This window comes from Periplaneta americana, chromosome 14 (genome assembly GCF_040183065.1).
Source record: "Periplaneta americana isolate PAMFEO1 chromosome 14, P.americana_PAMFEO1_priV1, whole genome shotgun sequence".
NCBI classification, from domain to species: Eukaryota; Metazoa; Arthropoda; class Insecta; order Blattodea; family Blattidae; genus Periplaneta; species Periplaneta americana.
Genome location: NC_091130.1, coordinates 47,337,548 through 47,358,966, shown reverse-complemented (window position 1 = coordinate 47,358,966; position 21,419 = coordinate 47,337,548). Strand labels below are relative to the sequence as shown.

Here is a 21,419-nt window from a genome sequence, read left to right as displayed (position 1 = left end):
CTATTAAGAAAATCTTATAACTAAGATTAGAACATATTCATATTATCTCTTATTAATAAAACTTATTAACAGCAATTCAGTTTAATATGCATGCAGACATACACAGCCCAGTATATGTACGCATACATTTCATGCACATTGTGCAAGGCATTTACACTAATTTTTTTTTTTTATATTTTCCGTCTTATTTCAACAGATTTTACATATCTGCCTTCAAGACTTTCGAATCTGAAGCATGTTCAGACACAAAACAATAAACGCAACTATTTGCTTTTACAATAGATACAATTTGCTCATATAGTTGCTTCAATACTGGTATATTATTTAATTGCTACAATTAGTGCATTTCATAACAAGTTGCAACTACAGACTAAATTAGCATACCGTAGTCAGATTTGGTGCAGTGCACTTGCTAACTTTTAGTCTAGTTATTTTAAGCAATGGGTGAATATGCGGTATTAATGCTATTGGTGCAGTCTATCAAACTCCTATTCTAGATAGTGAAAACACAAACTATTACAAATTCATATCAGTTAATAAATAATTTCATAATAACTGTGCTCTGTGCATTCTGCAGCAGTGTCATTATTATGTTTGTTGTATATAATGCAATTGGGATTAAAATAGTGAATTTTAATCTTTAAAAATATTCAAATAATATTTCCTACAACATTGGGGTTTCGCTTTAAGAATTATATATACGTTAAAAACACAAAACATTCCAATACATATATTTATAACTATCACTAATAAAAAAAAAGTTTTAGTGATGTGTATAATACAGATTAAATTGTAATATAAATTTCTACATTGTCACAAAATGCTCATAAAACTACATGAAGAAACCTTCTATTAGAGTAATCTGCTATAACTTTTTGTACCACAATAACGGAACTGTTGATTCTTTTTTCACTTTGGTCCCAATCAAGAGCCACTGTCTCAAGAAATGATCAGTCAATTCTGGTTTTATAGTTTGAGTTTAGGATTACTGCCTAATAATTGGAATAAAAATTAAATTCAAGATTATATTGGAGGTGTTATTTTCTTTAGTGTAGAGTTAGTAATTTTTAACCATAATGTAGCCTTTCCACATTCAAGGCACTGCGATTTTAATACAAATTTGGGCTATTATTAACATTCAGCTTATGAAGTTAGATACAGCTTACAGCAGTAAAATTTTTGGAAATATTCATCATGTTTTCCTCCATTACTGTATCTTGTAAAATAATGAAAATTGTATGTGTAAAACACTATCCTTCTGCTATATTAAAAAAATATTTTTACAATTAAAAAAAAATTATTTGTATATTTTTTTTTCAAAATTCAAAATAGTGGCAGTTTCCTGTACAGTGATGAAGCGTTTCCCTCATAACTCATAAACTTGTTAACTTTTTCATGTTCTCTCGCTTTTATTTTATTGCTGAAACTCATGTTTACTATACCATGCTCTTTCAACTACATTCCTTAATAAATAATTTTTTTTTTCTTTTGTGTTAGAAGAAAGTACTGATATTTGACCATTTTTTAAAATGAATCTATTTTTTATCAGACAATCTATTACAGGTAGAGAAGTGATCTTGCAACATATTGTAGATATGACATGCATAAATACACACAAAAAATTTCATCACAGCATGTTGGATAGTTTTTGAGTTATGTGGGAAATGCTTCATCACTGCACAGTGAACTGAATTTAAAAAAAAATGTAAATAATTTTTTTTTAATCGTAGAATTATTTTTTTCATATAGCAGGACGACAGTGTTTTACACATACTAATTTTCTTTATTGTACAAGATATAGTAATGGAGAAAAAAAATGTTGAATATTTCCAAAATTTTGCTTGCTGTACGCTGTACCTAAGTCCTTAAAGCAAAGGGTGGTTTCACTGGATTTTTTTTTTTATTTGTTTGGTTATTTTACGAAGCTTCACCAAATGCTATAGTTATATAGCGTCTGAATGAAATGAAGGTGATAATGCCAATGATATGAGCCCAGGGTTCAGCACCGAAAGTTACGCAGCATTTGCTCTTAATGGGTTGAAGGAAAATCCTGGAAAAAAAACTCAACCAGGTAACTTGTCCCAATCAGGATTTAAACCTGGGCCCACTCATTTCAAGGTCGGGCATGCTAACCATTACACTACAGCGGTGGATGGTTTCAATGGATAAGCAATTGTTATGAAAATAATTCTTTAACTTTTACATTATTTTATATAATGTAAATCAGAGGTACAAAAAACGCAAATTTTAGCACAGCCAGATCTGTGATTTGTCCTATGTTCGTCCATGGTCTGGAATTTAGGCTAAGTTTAGCTTTAAGACCCCTCCTGGCACCACATAATTATACGTAGTCATCCTATCATATCATTGGGGTAACATAACTCTGCCTTCCAAGTGCCCCAACCTCAAAAGTGAATTACGTGTAAGTCATTGCCAGGAGAGAAGAGCAGAAATGTCAAAAGACAGTCCGATAGCATTAGATAAAAAAAAAAAGTACCATCTGCTTGATATCCAAACTATGATGTATTTATCCTAAAACTAACCAAGGGTGGCAAAATTTAAAAATCAGGTATGTTCGAGTCACGACACTATCTTTCTTCCTCCATCAGCTGTTTGAGTGTGCTCAGTGTAGGCACTAAAATCACTTAATCTCGAAACCAATGTTCTAATTCAAGATGAGAAGAAAACAAGTGACATTTGTAACATATTCGTAGCAGCAAATTACTGAATAAAGATAACAAAACGCACTGGCATGTGTTTCTTTCATATAATATATTAATCTACAGTCTGACAGACAAATTGAAAGCCATACAACACGAACTCCAAATGTTTAGGAAAAAGACTACCAGTAGTTTTAAAGCTGATACAACCAGAAATAAAACATTTATCAATATTTTTCTGTATGGAGACGGAAAGTCTTCTGGCAAGCAAAATGTCTCTTAAGCAACTAGCTTTCAGTAAATATAAAAATGCCTAAAATGGAGACTAGATATTATAACGTTAAAGATGAAAATTTCCTGTCATAGGCTTTTGGATGGAGGGAGGTAAATGAGATTAATATTAATCTTGTATAAGATCTACTACAGTTAAAATTCAAAGCATTCTTTAGAAAAGTGTATTTACAGTGAGACAATAATAAGAGTAACAGTAATTTCCTAACTACGGAGATGTTTAGAAGACAGACCAAGAAGAATATGTCATTCAATTAGTTGGGTCAAGCTTATGTACGTAATAACAATATGAATATGGTACGTATATCTTAAGTGCTTATTGGAAAATACAAGGTTATTGTATTATGAATTGTAGTAGTAAGATATATTGTAGATTTATAGAGTTCCGAACAATAAAAAAATTTTCAGTAATTCCTTCTAAAATAATTGATACGTCATACTGAATGAATTTGAATATGTTTGGGTTGGTTGTTAGTGCATTCTCTTGCTTCTTACTCACACACAGACTCTCATGTCTGCATTTATTATACGACACAAGCTTTTACCATGCTCCTTCAGATGCAATACTGTATAGGATGCAAATCTGTATATTATATTATTACAAATTAACAATTTCTGGCATGTTTACAAATTACATGTTGTACTGTTCTGTCATATACATCATGCAGTTGGAGATGTTTGTAATGATACTTTATTATCAGAAAGAAATATAAAGAATATATGCACAGAGTACGAGAAGAGCATATTGGAAATGCTAAAAAGAAATACAGTAAAACTTCTTTTATACGTTTTTAACACTTATACTTTTTTTTACTGAAATCCTGGCAAAATACCTATACTTTCCATGTTAATTTACTATGGTTATACAATTTTCGTTTATAGGTTTTTTATTACCTCTGATTAAGGTTCTGGCTGATATGTACATCTATTATCAAGCATACATCTCACTTGACGATGTGTATCAGAGGAACAACAATTGTTTGTATACATCTGATGTCTTCTTAGAGTAATACATAGCTAGTCAGCAATGTATACAATGGAGGGGGAAAGGAACTGGCCATCCTACCCCATTATCTCCTGGCCTAGTTGCCTCGTAAGTGGTGCCTTTTTTCGTATCACTTGTGAGGTTCAGACCTGTCTTCAGACAGTTGACTTAACAACAACAAACAACAGGTTTTTTTATATTTACATAATCGTATTTTAAACTCCAGGAGTTACGAGACGTCATTTATACGATATATATCCATTTTCCTCGAAGTTAGGTTTGGTGTGAAAATGTAAGAACGAGAAAATATTAAACGTGTTCATAGTTAAGGCGAAATTCGTGGAAATTCGAAGCTTCCGATGCTTGCTTCCAACAATCGTGTGTTCTGCAATGACATCGCTTTGGATGGTGCAGTCAGTACTGGCCTTCTGTGCCCAAGGTTGCGGATTCGATCCCAGCCCAGGTCAATGGTATTTAAGTGTGCTTGAATACGACAGGCTCATGTCAGCAGATTTACTGGCATGTGAAAAAACTTCTGCGGGTCAAAATTTCCGCACACCGATGCTGATATAACCTCGGCAGTTGTGAGTATTATTAAATAGAACATAAATTTAAATTTAAATTTCTTCAATTACTCTGTTACTGCTTTGGAAACAGTGACACATTCTGTTAACACATTGTGATTTAACTGCATAAATTACGAAAGAGTTATCACTAGACTTCGTGGAATTGCCACAAGAAACGCAAAGTTTACTGCGCACGCGGTATAGACTGTATGAGAAGGGGGCATGCAAAGGATGGAGTATGCCTCTAATGTAAACACTGAGCAGTATACTGCGGTTACAATAAAACCTGTATCCTGCATTCAAGAAATATAATGAATGATCATTGAAGTAGGAAATGTCTAAACATGTAAATACACAATTATTTTATAGTGAGCTATATTAACTCTTAAAATTTAATGTAAAATGCTCACATCATCCTTGAATATGTGGATTGCAGTGAAGAGTTACGTACATTTTGAGCGACTGCAAAGTAACCTCCTCCGATGGTCACTTAAACAGTTTTTATTTTAGGAAAATGTACGTTCAACATCACACAATGTAATACGTACATATTTGAAGAACGGAAAGTCACTACTTTTTAGTATACCAACTTCAGATGTCTTGTCGTGACCTGATGGTACATTATTTATAATACGAAGTTGTGAATAGGCAGAATTTTTAGCAATAACGTTTCTCAACTTACATTTCATTTTTTTCTGAAATTAATGAATTGTTATTTTGGATAACGGTTTGTGATACTTTATCCACTATATTAAGGGCTTCTGAGAGTTGTAGTTTAGACGATTCTAACAGGATGATGCTTTTGGACACGATTTTAAAATTATAATCAATGAACAGAATACCTTCCAATAGCTGTTCAGAAGGCAATGATTTCACAGCTGCAACAGCGGAACTGTCTGAGCTATCCAATGCATCAATTACCTCCATTATTTTGCCATAATGTTCTGCATAATAATTAACAGCATCCAACCACGTTTCCCAACGGGTCAAGACTGGCTGCGGGGGTAAGGGTATTCCAGGGGCAATTATTTGGAACAGCAACACTCTCATTGTAGTACATTTGATTGAATTCTTGTCTGCACTGAACAAATGTTAAGCTTTGACTATTCCAACCACAGTAATGCAAAAACAAATGCTTACATAGGTATACATTAGCTGTAGCTGCTTCATCTATTTGGACTGGCCACAGCTCTTAACATGAACTGCTTATATTACGAGACCGGGCAGTCGCTCACCTCCTCTATACTACCGTACATTGACAACCTGATTGCATGTAGCGTGTGGCAATTCAACGAAGTCTAGTTATCACAATCTGAGGGCAAACATCCCAAAATAACTGATTTCATTTGTAAAATAGTCACCCAATATTAAAAGATCACACAGGAAGAACAAGGTAAGTCAATGTCGTAAAATTTTATAGATTGGAGTTCGAAATGTAACATATCAGCCAGCTTTGTCTCTAAGCAGCTAAGTTTTCTATAAATAATCTTACATTTTTTAATAATAATTTTTAATTGATTTATTTTATGATGATTTATCAACTGTGATGATTATCTAGCATCTGAGAGATATGAATATGATAATGCCAGCAAAATTAGTCCAGGGTCCAGTGCCGGAAGTTACCCAGCATTCGCTCTTAATGGGTTGAGGGAAAACCCCGCAAAAAACTTCAACCAGGTAATTTGTCCCAACCAGAATCTGAACCTGGGCCAGCTCGTTTCACAGTCAGACATGGCTATCATTACTCCACAATTATAGATTCTTAAACGTATGCATTATAAATTCGAGTAGGTACTGTATTATAGAATCAAAAATAGGTTAACTATGAAGCCATAAATTTCTCTTTGAAAATTTTAGTATACCTACGCTGACTTAACTCATTCTACTCATACAGTATTCAGATGCTATTTCAGATGTTAGTAAAATAATGTAATTTTAATTAAACATTTTTCTCACTTATATGCATTTTTTCCTTCAGATTGCTATAAGAACGTATAATTTAAGTTTTACTGTATGTTCGGGTGAAGAATTTTCGTTTTCCACAATTATCACCATTAAAGTCAGTTTTAATTTTTAAAAGACACTTTTTAGAAATTCGAAAGTTCGTGAATTCCAAAACAAACTAGATCCCACTAAAGTAAATCTGTCCTCCTTCCTCGTTATCAGTATGAAAGAAAGGAATGTTTCATTAGCATAATATTACAAGATAAATTTATTATTACTCCAGGAAATCATATTCGTTGTTTCTTATAAAACGTGAAATTCAAGACTAAAACTGGAGGTGTTAAAAATAGTTTTTTCTCTTTTTAGGTGAAATTATGTGATTCTTACTCATGGAGTAGCATTTCCGTATTCAGTGTATTAAAGTCTTCATAAAACTTTTGGTTATTATTAATATTTACTGAATTATGGGATAACTTTTCTCATTCAATCATGGAAGGAAAATAATACATTACACTTAACAACTTAATCAAAGAGAGAATACAGTTTGCTGGGAGTGTAGTGCACCCTAGAACTACAGGTGCAAACCTACCAGCACACACTAATACACACAACACCGACACACTGATAGGATGGAAGGGGGGATGTTAGAATCACAGGAAGAGAGCAAGAGTTAAGAGAAGAGAGGCAACGCCACAGTTTTCTACTGCTACCACACGCAGAAGAAATAGAGGAGACAGATAAGTAAAGCCTGGACTGTACAGCTTTCAAACAGTTCAACCCACATCATCATACTCTTTCTCCTCTTTGCATGTAATACAGAATATACTGTATACTGTAAACTTATAACATTTTATAGTTGTCTATTTTCAAAGAGAAAATTGTTCTATTTCTAAGTAACTCAGTATAGGCTAGTTTTTAACAATTACGACTTCAGTATGTTCATAATGGTTTTCGCAATTTTTGTAGTAATATATTCTAATAAAAACCACAAAAAATAAAAATAATTATTTCTTATACTTAAACATAATACAGTCTAACTTGTCTAATTCGAACGTTTTTAATTGGAGAACGTGAATAATTCGAAATTTTTGCGCAGTCCCTTGACATTTCTACACAACGCAATGTTGAAAAATAGTCTGTGATTCGATTCTTTTTGGATAATTCGAAGTGAGATCCAACGAAATACAGTTCAGAAATTACAAAAATCAGCTTGCAATATTATTGTAAGAGAGAAGATTGTCGCTCTGTCTTCAGATGAAGAAGGGCCAACATCCTGAGGAACCATTCTCTACAATCTACACCCAGAAAGTAAGGTGTTATGTTGAAGAATTTTGCATTAATCAAAATGAAATGCTGAAAAACAAAGAAAAGTATCAAGCTTTTTTTTTTTAATAACTTTGAATGCCCTGTATTTTGATAATGTCGTACAAAATCTTGAATAAATAGTTTTGTTATTAATGTATTGCATTAATTATTTATACAAGAAGTTTTGGGTACGATTCCTATGGGGGATCCATAAATTTTGTTTCATGGTTTGGACCTTTTCTCTTGTAAAACGTTGGTATATTTCAATCAAAATGCCTCTGCCATAGAAAACAGAAAACAATTGAAACTTGTTTCATTCGAATTCTTGGACAATTCGATTTTTTAAATGGTCCCTTCTACTTCGAATTAACCAAGTTTGACTGTAATATCATGGGAATCCCACATCATCTCAGTCTAAACACTGTATGTTAAAATGTTATGTTTCAAGATTTATCATGGGATGTTTGAGAGTCCACTGACCAGTAAGTTCTTTCAAAATATTCTCTAGTTCTAGTAGAATTTATATCTTTGAGTGCAATCGGCTTAGGGTTAGCAGATGTCCAGATTTTGCAGGACATATCATGTTATTTAGTTTTATGTCCTGTGTTCGGTCCAGGCATTGTACAAAATCATAAATTGTCTTGCTTTTCTCTCTTGTCAATTCTCAGTGGATCAAAGAGGAAAAATTGTATGGTGTCCATTAGAGGAAATATTTGTAAAATTTAATTTAAAATATCAACAGTTATCTTATGTGGATTTCCACATGTATTTACTGAATGACAAACAACATTCTGTGTTTAAACAAATTGGGTCACCAGAGAAAGTTAAACAAAGTATAAACTGATTTATAATCTGTACTGTTAAATAGTGAATTTAATATTTGACAGTTTTGTATCCACATGTATGGACTTCAGTCCTACGTTCATAGGCATCTATGACGTAGTGCAGACGGCGGGTACTAGAGAGAACCCAAGAGTTGGAACTTAATCTGAGACGATTCTGTCCGACACTGGGATGGGTATCCGGTGTGGCTTAGTGGATAAAGCATCAGCACGTAGAGCTGAAAACCCGGGTTCAAATCCCGGTGCCGGAGAGAATTTTTCTCCGTTCCATTACTCTTTCATTGTATGATGACGCAGAATATCTGCATGGAAATATCATATGTACTTCGGTACATTAAAATAATATATAGTTTTGTATCAATTTTATTGTGTAACGGTATAAAGACAAACATTTTACTTTTTTATAAATAGAATTGAAAATAAGTGTCACATCATGTGTTACATTATAATGTCCTGCTTTTTTGTGCAAAATTCTGCTTTTCATTCTTTTTCTTATATGGTAACCCGAATTCGGCTTCCACTGTCAAAAACAGACTTTTAATTGTAAAGTGATCTGGGATGACTGATTTTTTCATCCTGATAATGTGCAGCAGTATTGCCAGTGTTATTTCACTCCCATTACCACATGATTATCAGATAAATGACAGCCTGAATACAACTACATACAATGAAAAGGAGTAGCAGCAACAAATATGCAATGGAGAGAAACTCCACTACCCATATGAATAATTCATTCAAAGACAGATAATTATAGTGAGCGAAAATATTCATATATTTAACAAGAGTTGTCAGTGAAACCTTTTCAAACCAACTGTACTCTAGATATAAATTCTACCATGGCTACTGCATGAAGTCTTCTAAACAAGCATCTTATTTTTTTCCAGCAGTAAGATTCTTTCTATTCGAATTGTGAATAGACAGATTTATAACTTAGATTGTCTTGAAATATTATCATAACATCTGCACTATGTATCATAAAATTGTGATCAACTAGGTCATGTATGTGTACTTCTGTCAAACACATTCTTTATGCATAGATTAGGCCTATGTTTAGGGCATGAAAAATTCTCGACAGACAGTTCAATATATATATATCAGTAATAAATTGTCACACAATCATTATCACTGGGAAATAAGAATACACTTTTCATAGCAAACTATGTGTGACATAACCTAAAAAATTCGATGTTATAAAGATGAGATACCTTCTCATAATAAATTTTATGTGCTTCACAAAAAATTATCATATTAAAAATGACTTTCTGGAACTATCTGCACGTTAAAACTAGATTATAAATTACGTAATTTGCTATGCACTAACATAGTAAAGTAAACCTTGAAATGAGTACCGGTATTATGAATTCTGACGTAAATTCTCTACTTCTTGTACAGAACAATAAAGTTTTCGCCGCACAACATGAAGTCTTAGTTTCCACTTACTGTTTCCGTGATGGTTAGGGTTTTGTGAATTTTGTACGTATAGAAATGTATATGAATATATTTAAGCACAAAGACTTTTGTTTGAAAACATTTTTGATTAAAGGCATAATTTTGTACATAAAAATTCATTTCTCTGCAACAATAACTTTTAGAAAAATATCTCTAAATCAATCATTACAGTCCATTTTATGTTACTTTTTCATATAAAAAGCTTTTTGTTTTTTTTTTTTTACCATTCCCACATAACTACAGTTGCAGATACTGAGTATAAAAATCAGCCCAATTGTATAACACTGAGGAGATGCACAGATAGACAACATGCCCAAAGTCACTTTTTCTGTGGCAGGGATGCTTTTGAACGTGTATTCTATTAAAATCTTTAAATTTATTCTTTTGTAACATCCTAACAATTTGTTTTCATATTTCGTATAATGTTATCCCTATTACGAGCCATTAAAACTTACAGGATAGACAAAAATCAAGACTCCTACCTTTGCAGACAAATGGCATTAGTAACAGTGTGGATGTGTTTGCCGCTTTTACCTCCAAGGAAACTCACTGCCACTCATTTCTATCAGAAACTGAGTAAACCCCAAGGCAATAGCGCAGCCAGAAGGATTAGGTCAATTGGAAAAATCTATGATGCCATCGAGAATCGAACCCGAGCCTTCGGCTTGGTAGCATACCACTATACTACCTATACTACCACAAACCCTTTTTTTATAATGAGAAAGTAAAAATTCCAGTAAATTATTCTATATTTTGAAAAAAGACATAGATAAGGAACAATTACTGATTTTGTAATACAGTGCAATAAAAACCAAAGTAACGGTAAATCTGTTACAATTATAAATTTTACCAGTCCTGGTGTATTTCCTATATTTTAAATATGTTTTATCCAACATTACAATGATGGTCAAATTTTGGAGAAGTCACAATGGAATGATAAAAACATTTTTCTTTTTTAAATTTACTTAGTTTTCGTGTTCAATATTTCACTTTTCACTTGGTGTCGCCCTCTTAAAGATGTTCTACCATTATTTTGTCTGTCTTCTTTCATTCTTTCGTTGACCGATCTTAGCATTCTGTGCAAGGAGTGTGTTACAAAAAAAACTCCACCTGCTTCAAGAGCACATAACCCTTAACAGGATTTGCCTTTATGATTCCTGTCACTGTCTTATGACTGCTGGCACCTTTCACATTCGAGTATTAGTTGTTAATCATGGCAGGTGGTAAATGAAAACAAATCAGTTTGGAGACTGAATTTCCTCATTTAGTGATTTAGACGGGGAACTGAAGCAGACTGAAGTGGCTAAAAAGTGTGAGTTTACCTAGTCAACACTAGCAATAGTAATTAAGAAATGAAAGGAAATAGAGAACAGTGCTGGAAGTGGTAAAACTAATTTTGAATGTAACCATTTAAAAACTGCGGCAGAAGTAGTTTAATGTCTCTAGTACATCACCAGAACATCCGAGTGTCCTCGAAATAATAAGAAAAATGCGTTTTTTGAAACATGTTTATTGCTGGAAATTGTTGTTGTTTTCTAATGCCAGGCGTTTGACAATAAAGTCATTTGACCTCTTGCACTCCAATATTTTTCAAAGATATTATCATGGCCAGCCACTGAAGCACAGATTTTGAGGTGTTCCGAATCCATTTCTTGGTTTGAGTTGCACAATGGACAGTTAGGGGACTGATATATTCCAATTCTATGCAGGTGTTTGGCCAAACAATCATGGTCTGTTGCCAATCTAAATGCAGCTACAGACGATTTTCGTGGTAAATCGAGAATTAACTGTGGATTTTGATGCAGAGAGTTCCATTTTTTCACTTGAGATTGTGTTATCATATTTTGTTTGTAAAAGTCTAAGTATGTAGATTTAATAAATCTTTTCACAGAGTAAAACGTAGATTTAGTAACAGGTCTGTAAGTAGCAGTGCTGCCCTTCTTTGCTAAGGCATCCGCATTCTCGTTTCCCAGGATTCCACAATGGGATGGTATCCATTGGAATAAAATTCTTTTATTGAGTGATATTAATTGAGAGAGCATTTTAGTTATTTCTGCTGTTTGAGAGGAAAGTGTGTGTTTAGAGACTATTGATAGAATAGCTGCTTTGGAGTCTGACAATATAACTGCATTCTTAAATTTATTGATGTGGCATAGAAGATTCCTGAGACTTTCATTTATTGCAATGATTTCACCATCAAAACTTGTTGTTCCATATCCAAGAGATCTATGAAGTGAGAAGAGACAGCACGTAACACCTGCACCAGCACCTTGTTCTCTGGTGATCAAGGATCCATCGGTGTATAAATGAAGCCAGTTTTGTGGAGGGTACCTAATACTAATTGTCTCTAAAGACAATTGTTTCAGTATTTCAGTGTTTACTTCTGATTTCAGTATTTCTTCTGTTAAATTTAGATTATATTCTATATTTAATAGAGTTAAAGGGTTTGGTTTAATTTGTAAGTTTTCTTTTAAATTCGGGATATTGATTTTCTGTTTTAATTCTTGAACAATGGATATGAAACTTTTTTGAGTTTTCAATCTACATAGAGGACTGTATGAATGCCAATTGTTTCCTGATAAGTTTTTCATATTGAATCATATTGCTGGAAACTATAAACCAGAAGACAGAGTAAAATTTACAGATTTTTTCAAAAAACATGCCTGAATGTTAAATGAATTTGTACTTTAAGTACATGAGGAGTAAATATTATTTCATAATAGAAATAGTAAAGAAAGATCAACATACAAAAGAAGAACTAAAAGAGATAACGTTATGCACTATTACAGAGAGATATCATCAGAATGGCTACACATCTACACAGATGCTCATTAATAAATAGAAGAATAAAATCCGGAGCTGGAGTACGCTCATCTCTTTTTTCACACTATATAGCTGAAGGTGAAAACAAATCAAATTTTGATGCAGAAATTGAAGCAATACTTTTTGCTCTAGAGCAATTAATATGTAGACCGAAAATGTTTCACTAGTCGACTCAAAAGCCACAATACAAGCTATAGCATCAAACAAATTGCCTCTTACAAATGAAATTAATGAAATCCGAAAACTAATAAAAATGCTAGGAAACTTACAGAAGAAAATACACTTCCAATGGATACCATCACACGTTGGCATAAGTGGGAATGAAATTGCTGATGAATTAGCAAAAAAAGGCACAAAACTGCATAGACAAAACAAAGTGTTATTAACACTTATTAACTTCAAAATTCTGTAGGTAATAATGAAAACTTCTTAAGTTCAGAGAATGTAAAAATGGAATATCTGTGCATAGTAACATATGTGATTTGAGCAGGAAATTTTAAAATATACGTTAAACTGAAAAATACGTAATAGTGAAGTATCGGTACGTGATTTTGAGATTTCACTGTATATGTTCATGTTTTTTCCGAGAATCTTATTTGAATTAAACAATTAGTTTCCTATGTAAACAATAGCCTATTAGAATCTTTGCTCAGTCCGGATTAGCCTGGCTTAACAAGCCCAACAGAGTAGGCAACCTCTCTGGTCTCACCCTGATGATGGAACATGTATGTAGTTCCGAAACGTTGGAAATGTGAAGTTCCAGTACATGGATTACCCAAAACATTAATTGTAATCACTGGCGCCATGAAAGCTTAAAAAACTCATATGATTTATCTGGTTCCTTCAACTAATCATTACATCTCATAATATGGCGATAGGAACAATACTTCTCCTGAGAAGAGGGAGTCTTTAAGGGGTGTTATTCACTTATCAAAAAATCATAACCACGCTTTTTATAGGACATAATTATTTTAAAATAATATAGTAATGTTGATATTTACGTTTTCAATAGTTGTACGAGAATAAAAATATTTTATCTTCTATTAATGTACAACTCTACAATTGCGAAAGTACAGTGAAACCTGTTCAAGACGGAAGTGACATGGTCCTAATTTTTTTTCTGTTCTGGACAGGTTTCCGTATTATTCAGGTGTGACATTAAAATGGAATATTTTGTCATTCATATACATGAAAAATAAAATGGCATGCCTCAAACTGCAAGAAGTACAAAATATTCCGTTTAACACTCGTCCCATTAAATCAGCTTTCTGTCGCTTATTACGTTGGTGAATCAACTTGTTAAAATCTTTTTCTGTATAAATATTATCGTAATTCACTCATTAGTCATTAAACAATACTAAAGTTTACTCATCTCATTCTATTTAATATCTAACACTATACTCTAATACTGTACTGCATATCACTGCACATTATTACTTAATTAGACTAGGAGCCATCTATTAGAAGCCTTGAATTCTAGTTTATTTAATTTCTTTCTCAGTTCAATAGCTTGCTTTGCAGAACAGATCCAGAAATTGGCTTGTTCTTCGAAAAGTCATGAAGAACCCACTCCCACAACAGTTCATTTATTTCCACATAAACAGTTGCTTTCTGGTTCCTTTTTTGTCACCAATATCGGCGGCACGCCACTCACTCATTATGATCTCTATTTTTTAAAGTGTCACACCTGAGTTTTCCACAACTGTACTTCAATATTATTTCACATAGACTTTGTTTCTAATTTTCCTTTATCTCGATAACTTTTACTTCATCACTTAATGTTAATGCCACATTTTATGCAACTTTTTTTTTTACCTGGAAATCACTACACTTGCGCTCTGTTTAGCTATGAAAGTATACGGGTGTGAAGCATTGAAAATCTTTGAAGGGACTCGTCTGCCTAGTCAACAGGGTAATAAAATTTATGACCAACAAGCCAATGCACCCTCGTACCCTCTACAATTTTGCAAAGAAAGCTTGTTTTTATCTTAGTGACTACATATTTCGTATATTCCTTGAAATTACACGCTGTTTCAAAATATAGTTATAAAATATAGTATGTGTCCAAAATATTGTTTCCATTTTGAACAATAGCAGACAGTTTCTGTTTCCACGTTGGACAGTTTCCGTTTTATTCAGGAAAAATTACACATAATACATACAAATTTCGCCGGGACCAATAAATTGTTCCGAAATAGACAGGATTCCGGATTGTTCAGGTTCCGATTTGAACAGGTTTCACTGTACAATATTTTTTGCTAAGTTATGCCAATTTCAGAAATAAGAATCTTCTGACGTCTTCCCCAGGAAAGTATCATACTGTAAACATTTAATAATGAGAAAATAAGGAATAATTTCTGTATGAAATTACATCTGTAACTATCAGCAACATGAGAATATAATGCAGTGTTATAGCTTCATTTATGTAGGAAAATCTTAAGCGACTGAAATTTATTTGAACCCTGAATCTTACCTCCTGCAACTAAGAGAGTTTAAGAGAATAAAGAGCATGATGTAATGGGCTGAACAGCCTCAAAGTGCGCAGCAAGTGAATGACAGCATCGAGGCATGGCCACACCGATCGAGCAGGAACGTAGAGGCAGCCAGCGAGCTTCTGCCTTTCTTTGTTTGATTTGGAAAACAACGCCTTGACTGGCCTTACTTCTTGGCGGCGGTTTAAGCAAATCGTCCAAACTAAAGGTTCTCGCTGTGGCGGAGGCAGCGGTTGGGTGGTTGTTGTGGCCGTGTGGGCTGGTGAGGCTGAGGAGCGAGGGTTTGCGAATACCCAGGCGGCCGAACAGCGAGCGAGGACACCCTGGCTGCGGACTCGGAACCACAACGACTGTAGCACCTCCTGCAGTAGCCAGCTGTTCTCGGACAGAGGGTGGTCTGGAATGCGAGCTGCAGCCTGAAAATAATAACAATTTATGTTACACACTCTACTGCGGTTATAAAGATTTAAATCAGGGGTCGTCAGTACAGAGCATGCTGGGGCTAGCCTCTCTTACCCGCAGAAAATGCAATGCACTATAGTGCTCTCGTAGCTGCTAGCGGGTATGCTCTGTATCTCTCCCTGTTGCACACGACAGTGCACACGAGACGGCACCGCAAACCCATTGCACATTTCAGTGAGTGCTGACGACCACAGATTTAAATTATAATAATTTTAATTGGCATGGTGGTCTAGTGGCTACAGCGCTGGATTTATAATCCCCAGTGTATCTCCGATTTATAACTCGTGTTGGGCAAGCTCATGGCCCAGGTAACACAGGGGTTTTCTCTGAGAGCTTCTGTTCCCCTGTGACATTCCAACAGATCTCCATCATCAACAAATTGCAGAGTCAAGTACAGGTACCCACCATTAATAAATCCATAATATTCTCATAGCTAGCAGTGCATCATAACTGCGGAATCCCGGCCAAATAAGTCACTCAACTGAGTGCGCTCCTAGTATAATGGCAGTTGACACTAGACATATACGTCAACCTATATGCCTAACTTGGAGTCAGGCCACAAAGGGAAACACTGAAGGACCCGGTACTGTGGATTGAATTCGGCGTAGCTCAGTGGTCAGAGCGCTTGGTATGTAGAACCAAAGACCCGGGTTCGATCCCCGTCACTGGAGCGAATTTTTCTTCTCAAATATTAATTGTCAACATTACAGAGATTATTCTGTAGGACAAATTAATAAATCCATAATATTCTCCTAGCTAGCAGTGCATCATAACTGCGGAATCCCGACCAAATAAGTCACTCAACTGAGTGCGCTCCTAGTATAATGGCAGTTGACACTAGACATATACGTCAACATATATGCCTAACTTGGAGTCAGGTCAAAAGGGAAATGCTGAAGGAGGGAGGTTCGATCCGGTGCTGTGGATTGAATTTGGCGTAGCTCTGTGATCAGAGCGCTTGGTACGTAGAACCAAGGACGCAGGTTCGATCCCCGGTGCTGGAGTGAATTTTTCTCCTCAAATATTAATACCCACCATTAGTTGTGGGGGGAGGGGGGGAAATGTAATTGAGGATAATTTTACATAGTCCTTTGCATTAAGGGGCAGGTCTTAAATAAAACAACAAAATTTGACTAAATATGACAAATTTTGTTTCTTTTTATTGCAAAATTGCTTCATCTACTGTATGTAAATATCATTAAAGAAAACTGCATCACAATATGACGCCAAACAGCTTAATATGTATTTTAAATTGAATATGCATGCTTGGACAAATAACTAGAGAAAGGGATAGTGCATTCCATAACCTCTCCTATCCAAAACCCAACCTCAACCTGCTCGTGGTGCAACCTGCTTTTACAAATGAGGCTCTGGGGACCAAGTAATGGCGGTATAACCACACCATCAGAAATAGAGGAAATGCTATTTCATCTCTTATGCTGGCCTGCCACAGTGTAGAAATGTTCCACAAGTGGTGCTTGTGAGAAAGGTTGGTGGATCTAAAACCCCTCCCGACCAGATCCGGTGGACCCATTAACCAACGACAGGTGTGGCCCTCCTAGGGGTTTACGCGAGTGGGTGATGTAACCACCATTACAAACAAAAAATTGGTGCCCAGTTAAAAAAAGGTTACACTTATGCTTTTTAACCTAATGGCAAATCCTTCAGATAAGTTTTCTGGAGACAAAATAGTCCCCCTTTCGGATCTCCAGGTGGGGACATCTGCAGGACATCATTTATATTCAAGAAATGACTGCAGAACATCTACAAACCTGTGAAGTTCTACCTGTTGGATCCACCACAGAGAAATATTGGAGAGCAAGAGCGCTAATGGCTTCATTGCCAAAGCCCAGCATTGGATAACAACAACAACTTTTCTCATTTACACAGAAAAAAATTCTACATTTTTCAATCTTCAAAATACAATAACTCTTGCCCTATTACAGATATTCGTTTGAAATTTGCATGTTTTATAATTTTTAGAATGTCTCAATAAAGTGTTTTCAACATTTCCTTACTTAGATTTGTTACGTTGTTTATAAGCTTCCATTTGAGCCCTGGAACATACATTAACTCGTTTTGTATCAATACTTTAACTTTCTGATTTTTTTTAAATGTTTTTGACTCCTGGTTGGTCCAAAAATTCAAACTAACATTTTAATCATAATTTCAAGAAATCTTATCATTTAGAACCACTTAAAAACATTTACAAATACAAAAAAAAAAAAAAAATAGTTGTTTTCATAGATTCTGCTCTTTAAAAGCAATCGGTTACTTAAAATAAGAACTATTCACTTGAGCAACATTCATACTGTGAAGTTGTGCGTGGATGTGGATTAATATCCCACATGGGATCATTACCTCACTGAATTTTTTCTGTGGTTTTTCTCAACTGTAAGTCCAATATTGCCGGACATTGTTAAATTTATAAAAATAAGAAGATTGGATTGGGCCGGGCATATTGTGAGAATGCAAGATGATAGGGTTGCGAAGAGAGTTTTTAAATTTATTCCAATGGAAAGAAGGAAGGTTGGGAGACTGAGATTGAAATGGGAAGACTGTATGATGGATGACATCAAGACTTTGGGTGTTAGAAATTGGAGAAGTGTGGCATTACATAGGGAGGAATGGCGAAAACTTCTGAAGAAGGCGAGGGCCCATGAAGGGCTGTCGTGCCATTGATGATGATTGATGATGATGTAAGTCCAATATTAGTCAATACCATGGAAAATTCTCGGATTCAATTTGCCAAAATATCATTTCATTATCAACAATTATTCCACTGATGCTAGATAACTGCGTGGTTCATACTAAATTTAAATTAAATCAGTGATGTGAGAGCTCAAGAAAGGCCAAGACAGACCAGCCCCAGCAAAGATGAATGATCAGCAGGGAAAGGATTTATATGTAAATACATATTTACTTATAAAGCTAATATAATTTATATTTTGCATTATCTTTATGTTTCACAATGTGTAGGGTTGAAAAATCCTACTTTTATTTTCCATATTTTTCCATATTTTAGAGTTTAGTACATATTTTCGTTAATTTCCATATATTTTCCATATTTCATATAAAACAGTCCATATTATATTAGGTTTAACAATAAAACAAAACAAAATTCCATTAACTTTTAAAAATACATTTCAACAATAGAGATTTAAACACATGTTCAGTAATCCCTTTAACATCAGAGTTATTTGAAAATTAGCAGTCCTATCAACAATGGGAAAGTAAGTTACAAAACTGTATTAATTTAATTTAAAATTTTTAACAGACTTCAGTTGTGCAGCTCAACAGTTAAATGCCAGTCAGAGTACACATAGGTTCAGTTTTGTAAATCATACTATAAAGACGGTAAATATGCCAAAAGTACGTCATTCAGTCAATTTAAAATCAAAACTAACAAGTTACATTTCAGAATTTAAAGAAGATGGTTTATCAACTGACAATAAAATATTATTTTGTAATTTGTGTCAGTGTGCAGTATCATCTACACAAAAGTTCCTGGTGCAACAACACATTACAACTAGTAAACATCAGGCCAACAAACAACTAAATTCCAAGCAGAGACAATTGTTTTTAACACAACCAACAACATCGAATGTAAGATCTGAGTTTAACATCGACCTGTGCCGTTCTCTCATCTCTGCTGATATTCCTCTCTACAAACTAAAGAATAAGGTCTTCAGGGAATTCCTTGAAAAATATACTCAACATACAATCCCGGATGAGTCAACACTTAGGAAGACGTATGCTCCATCCATCTACGATGAGACAATACAGAAGATAAGAGATGAAATTAAAGATAGTTCAATTTGGGTTTCCATTGATGAGACTCCCGACAAAGAAGGTAGACTTGTTGGTAATGTAGTTATCGGTTTGTTAAGTGAACAATATTCTGAACGAATTCTTTTACATTGTGATGTTCTAGAAAAGTGCAATAACAAAACTATAGTTAAACTGTTCAACGAAGCTATGGGTATCCTGTGGCCAAAGGGTATTATGTACGATAATGTGTTATTCTTTATTAGCGATGCTGCCCCTTATATGGTCAAAGCTGGACAAGCATTATCTGTTGTATATCCTAAATTGACTCATTTTACTTGTGTGGCGCATGCATTTCATCGTGTGGCAGAAGTGGTCAGAGACAATTTCCCTAAAGTAGATTTGTTGATTTCATCAGTGAAAAAAGTATTTCTCAAAGCTCCCAGTAGAGTTAACGTGTTGAAAGAAATGTACCCTGAAATTCCATTGCCACCAAAGCCAATTTTAACTAGATGGGGTACATGGCTAGAAGCAGTTGAATATTATGCCGAACATATAGACTCTATTAACAATGTTCTCCTTGCATTGGACTCTGAAGATGCAGTCTCAATTGATACTGCGAAAACAGTTACCTGTGACATAAGTGTGAAGAATGACTTAGCTCACATTCAGCATACATTTTCATGCATCATAAAAACGCTCAAAAGTCTCCAAAATAGGCACCTTTCACTATCTGAAAGTTTTGAAATTATAAATAGTACTGTGGAACAACTGAATCGTGGTAGAGGTAAAGTTGCAGATGCAGTAAGAGCTAAGGTGGACACTGTACTTTCAAAAAACCCTGGATATGAAGAACTACAAAAGGTTGTTGCTGTGATGAGTGGTGAATCAACAGTGAAGATTAACTTGGACTTATCCCCAGCAGACATTGTGAAATTGAATTATGTACCAGTTACTTCTTGTGACGTCGAACGCTCTTTTAGTCAGTATAAATCTATCCTCAGAGACAATAGAAGAAGATTCACTTTTCAGCACTTGAAAGAAATGTTTGTAACCTATTGTTATGGTAACAGACAATAAAAATTGTGTTTTGTTGAAACTACATTGGAAGATAAGGTACGTCCATTATATTTTTTGTTTAGTTTGATTAAAATGTACCAATATTTAACGTACATAGTCATTTTTTTATAATTTTAAGTCCATATTTAATTCCATATTTTGGTAAAAATCCATATTTAATTCCATATTTTGGTAAAAATAACTACATATATATTTACATATTTCATATATTTTTAGTCCATATAAATCCGTTCCCTAATGATCAGTAACTGTAACTGTAACTTAGTTACTTTTAGAAAGTAACTTACCCAACTCTGGAATGTAGTATAATACATCTACTATGCATTGTGCACAAATACTGTATAATTTGTGTGCCCTTCACTGTATGCTGTGCTATGTTACACAACTGAATTTGTACAAGTACAGGCGTCAAATAAATACCTGTTCTACTCCGGTCTGCTTCCTCTGCAAGCAACTTCTCCAGCTTCTCAGGGAAGTGTCTTTTTGCACACCAGACTAACCCAATCACACCTAACACAACTGTTACCGTGATCAGGCCTAGCCAGAATGGTTCCTGCAGCATCCGTTCTGATAATGGCTTGAATGGAATGTGAAGCATTCGGCGTTCACAACGCTGGCCTGAAATTTTGTACGTTCCATATTACTATGATATACCGGGTCCTTGCTGTTACTTATTTTTTAAAGTTTCTTCGTGTAAGAAATAAAAATCTATTATACTTTATTTCTTTATTAATTAATGTATTCAAATAATT

General features: G+C 34.4%; 1 protein-coding gene across 1 annotated transcript in view; it reads right to left on the bottom strand.

The window, feature by feature from the left end:
- Positions 1-21,419, bottom strand: part of LOC138712995 (uncharacterized) — a 73,560-nt gene that overhangs the window by 48,521 nt on the left and 3,620 nt on the right. The window contains exons 2-3 of the mRNA XM_069844676.1: positions 21,088-21,285; positions 15,528-15,773 (exon numbers count right to left, since the gene is read on the bottom strand). Of these exons, the coding sequence (XP_069700777.1) occupies positions 15,528-15,773; positions 21,088-21,285 (444 nt within the window). The remainder of the gene's footprint in view (positions 1-15,527; positions 15,774-21,087; positions 21,286-21,419) is intronic.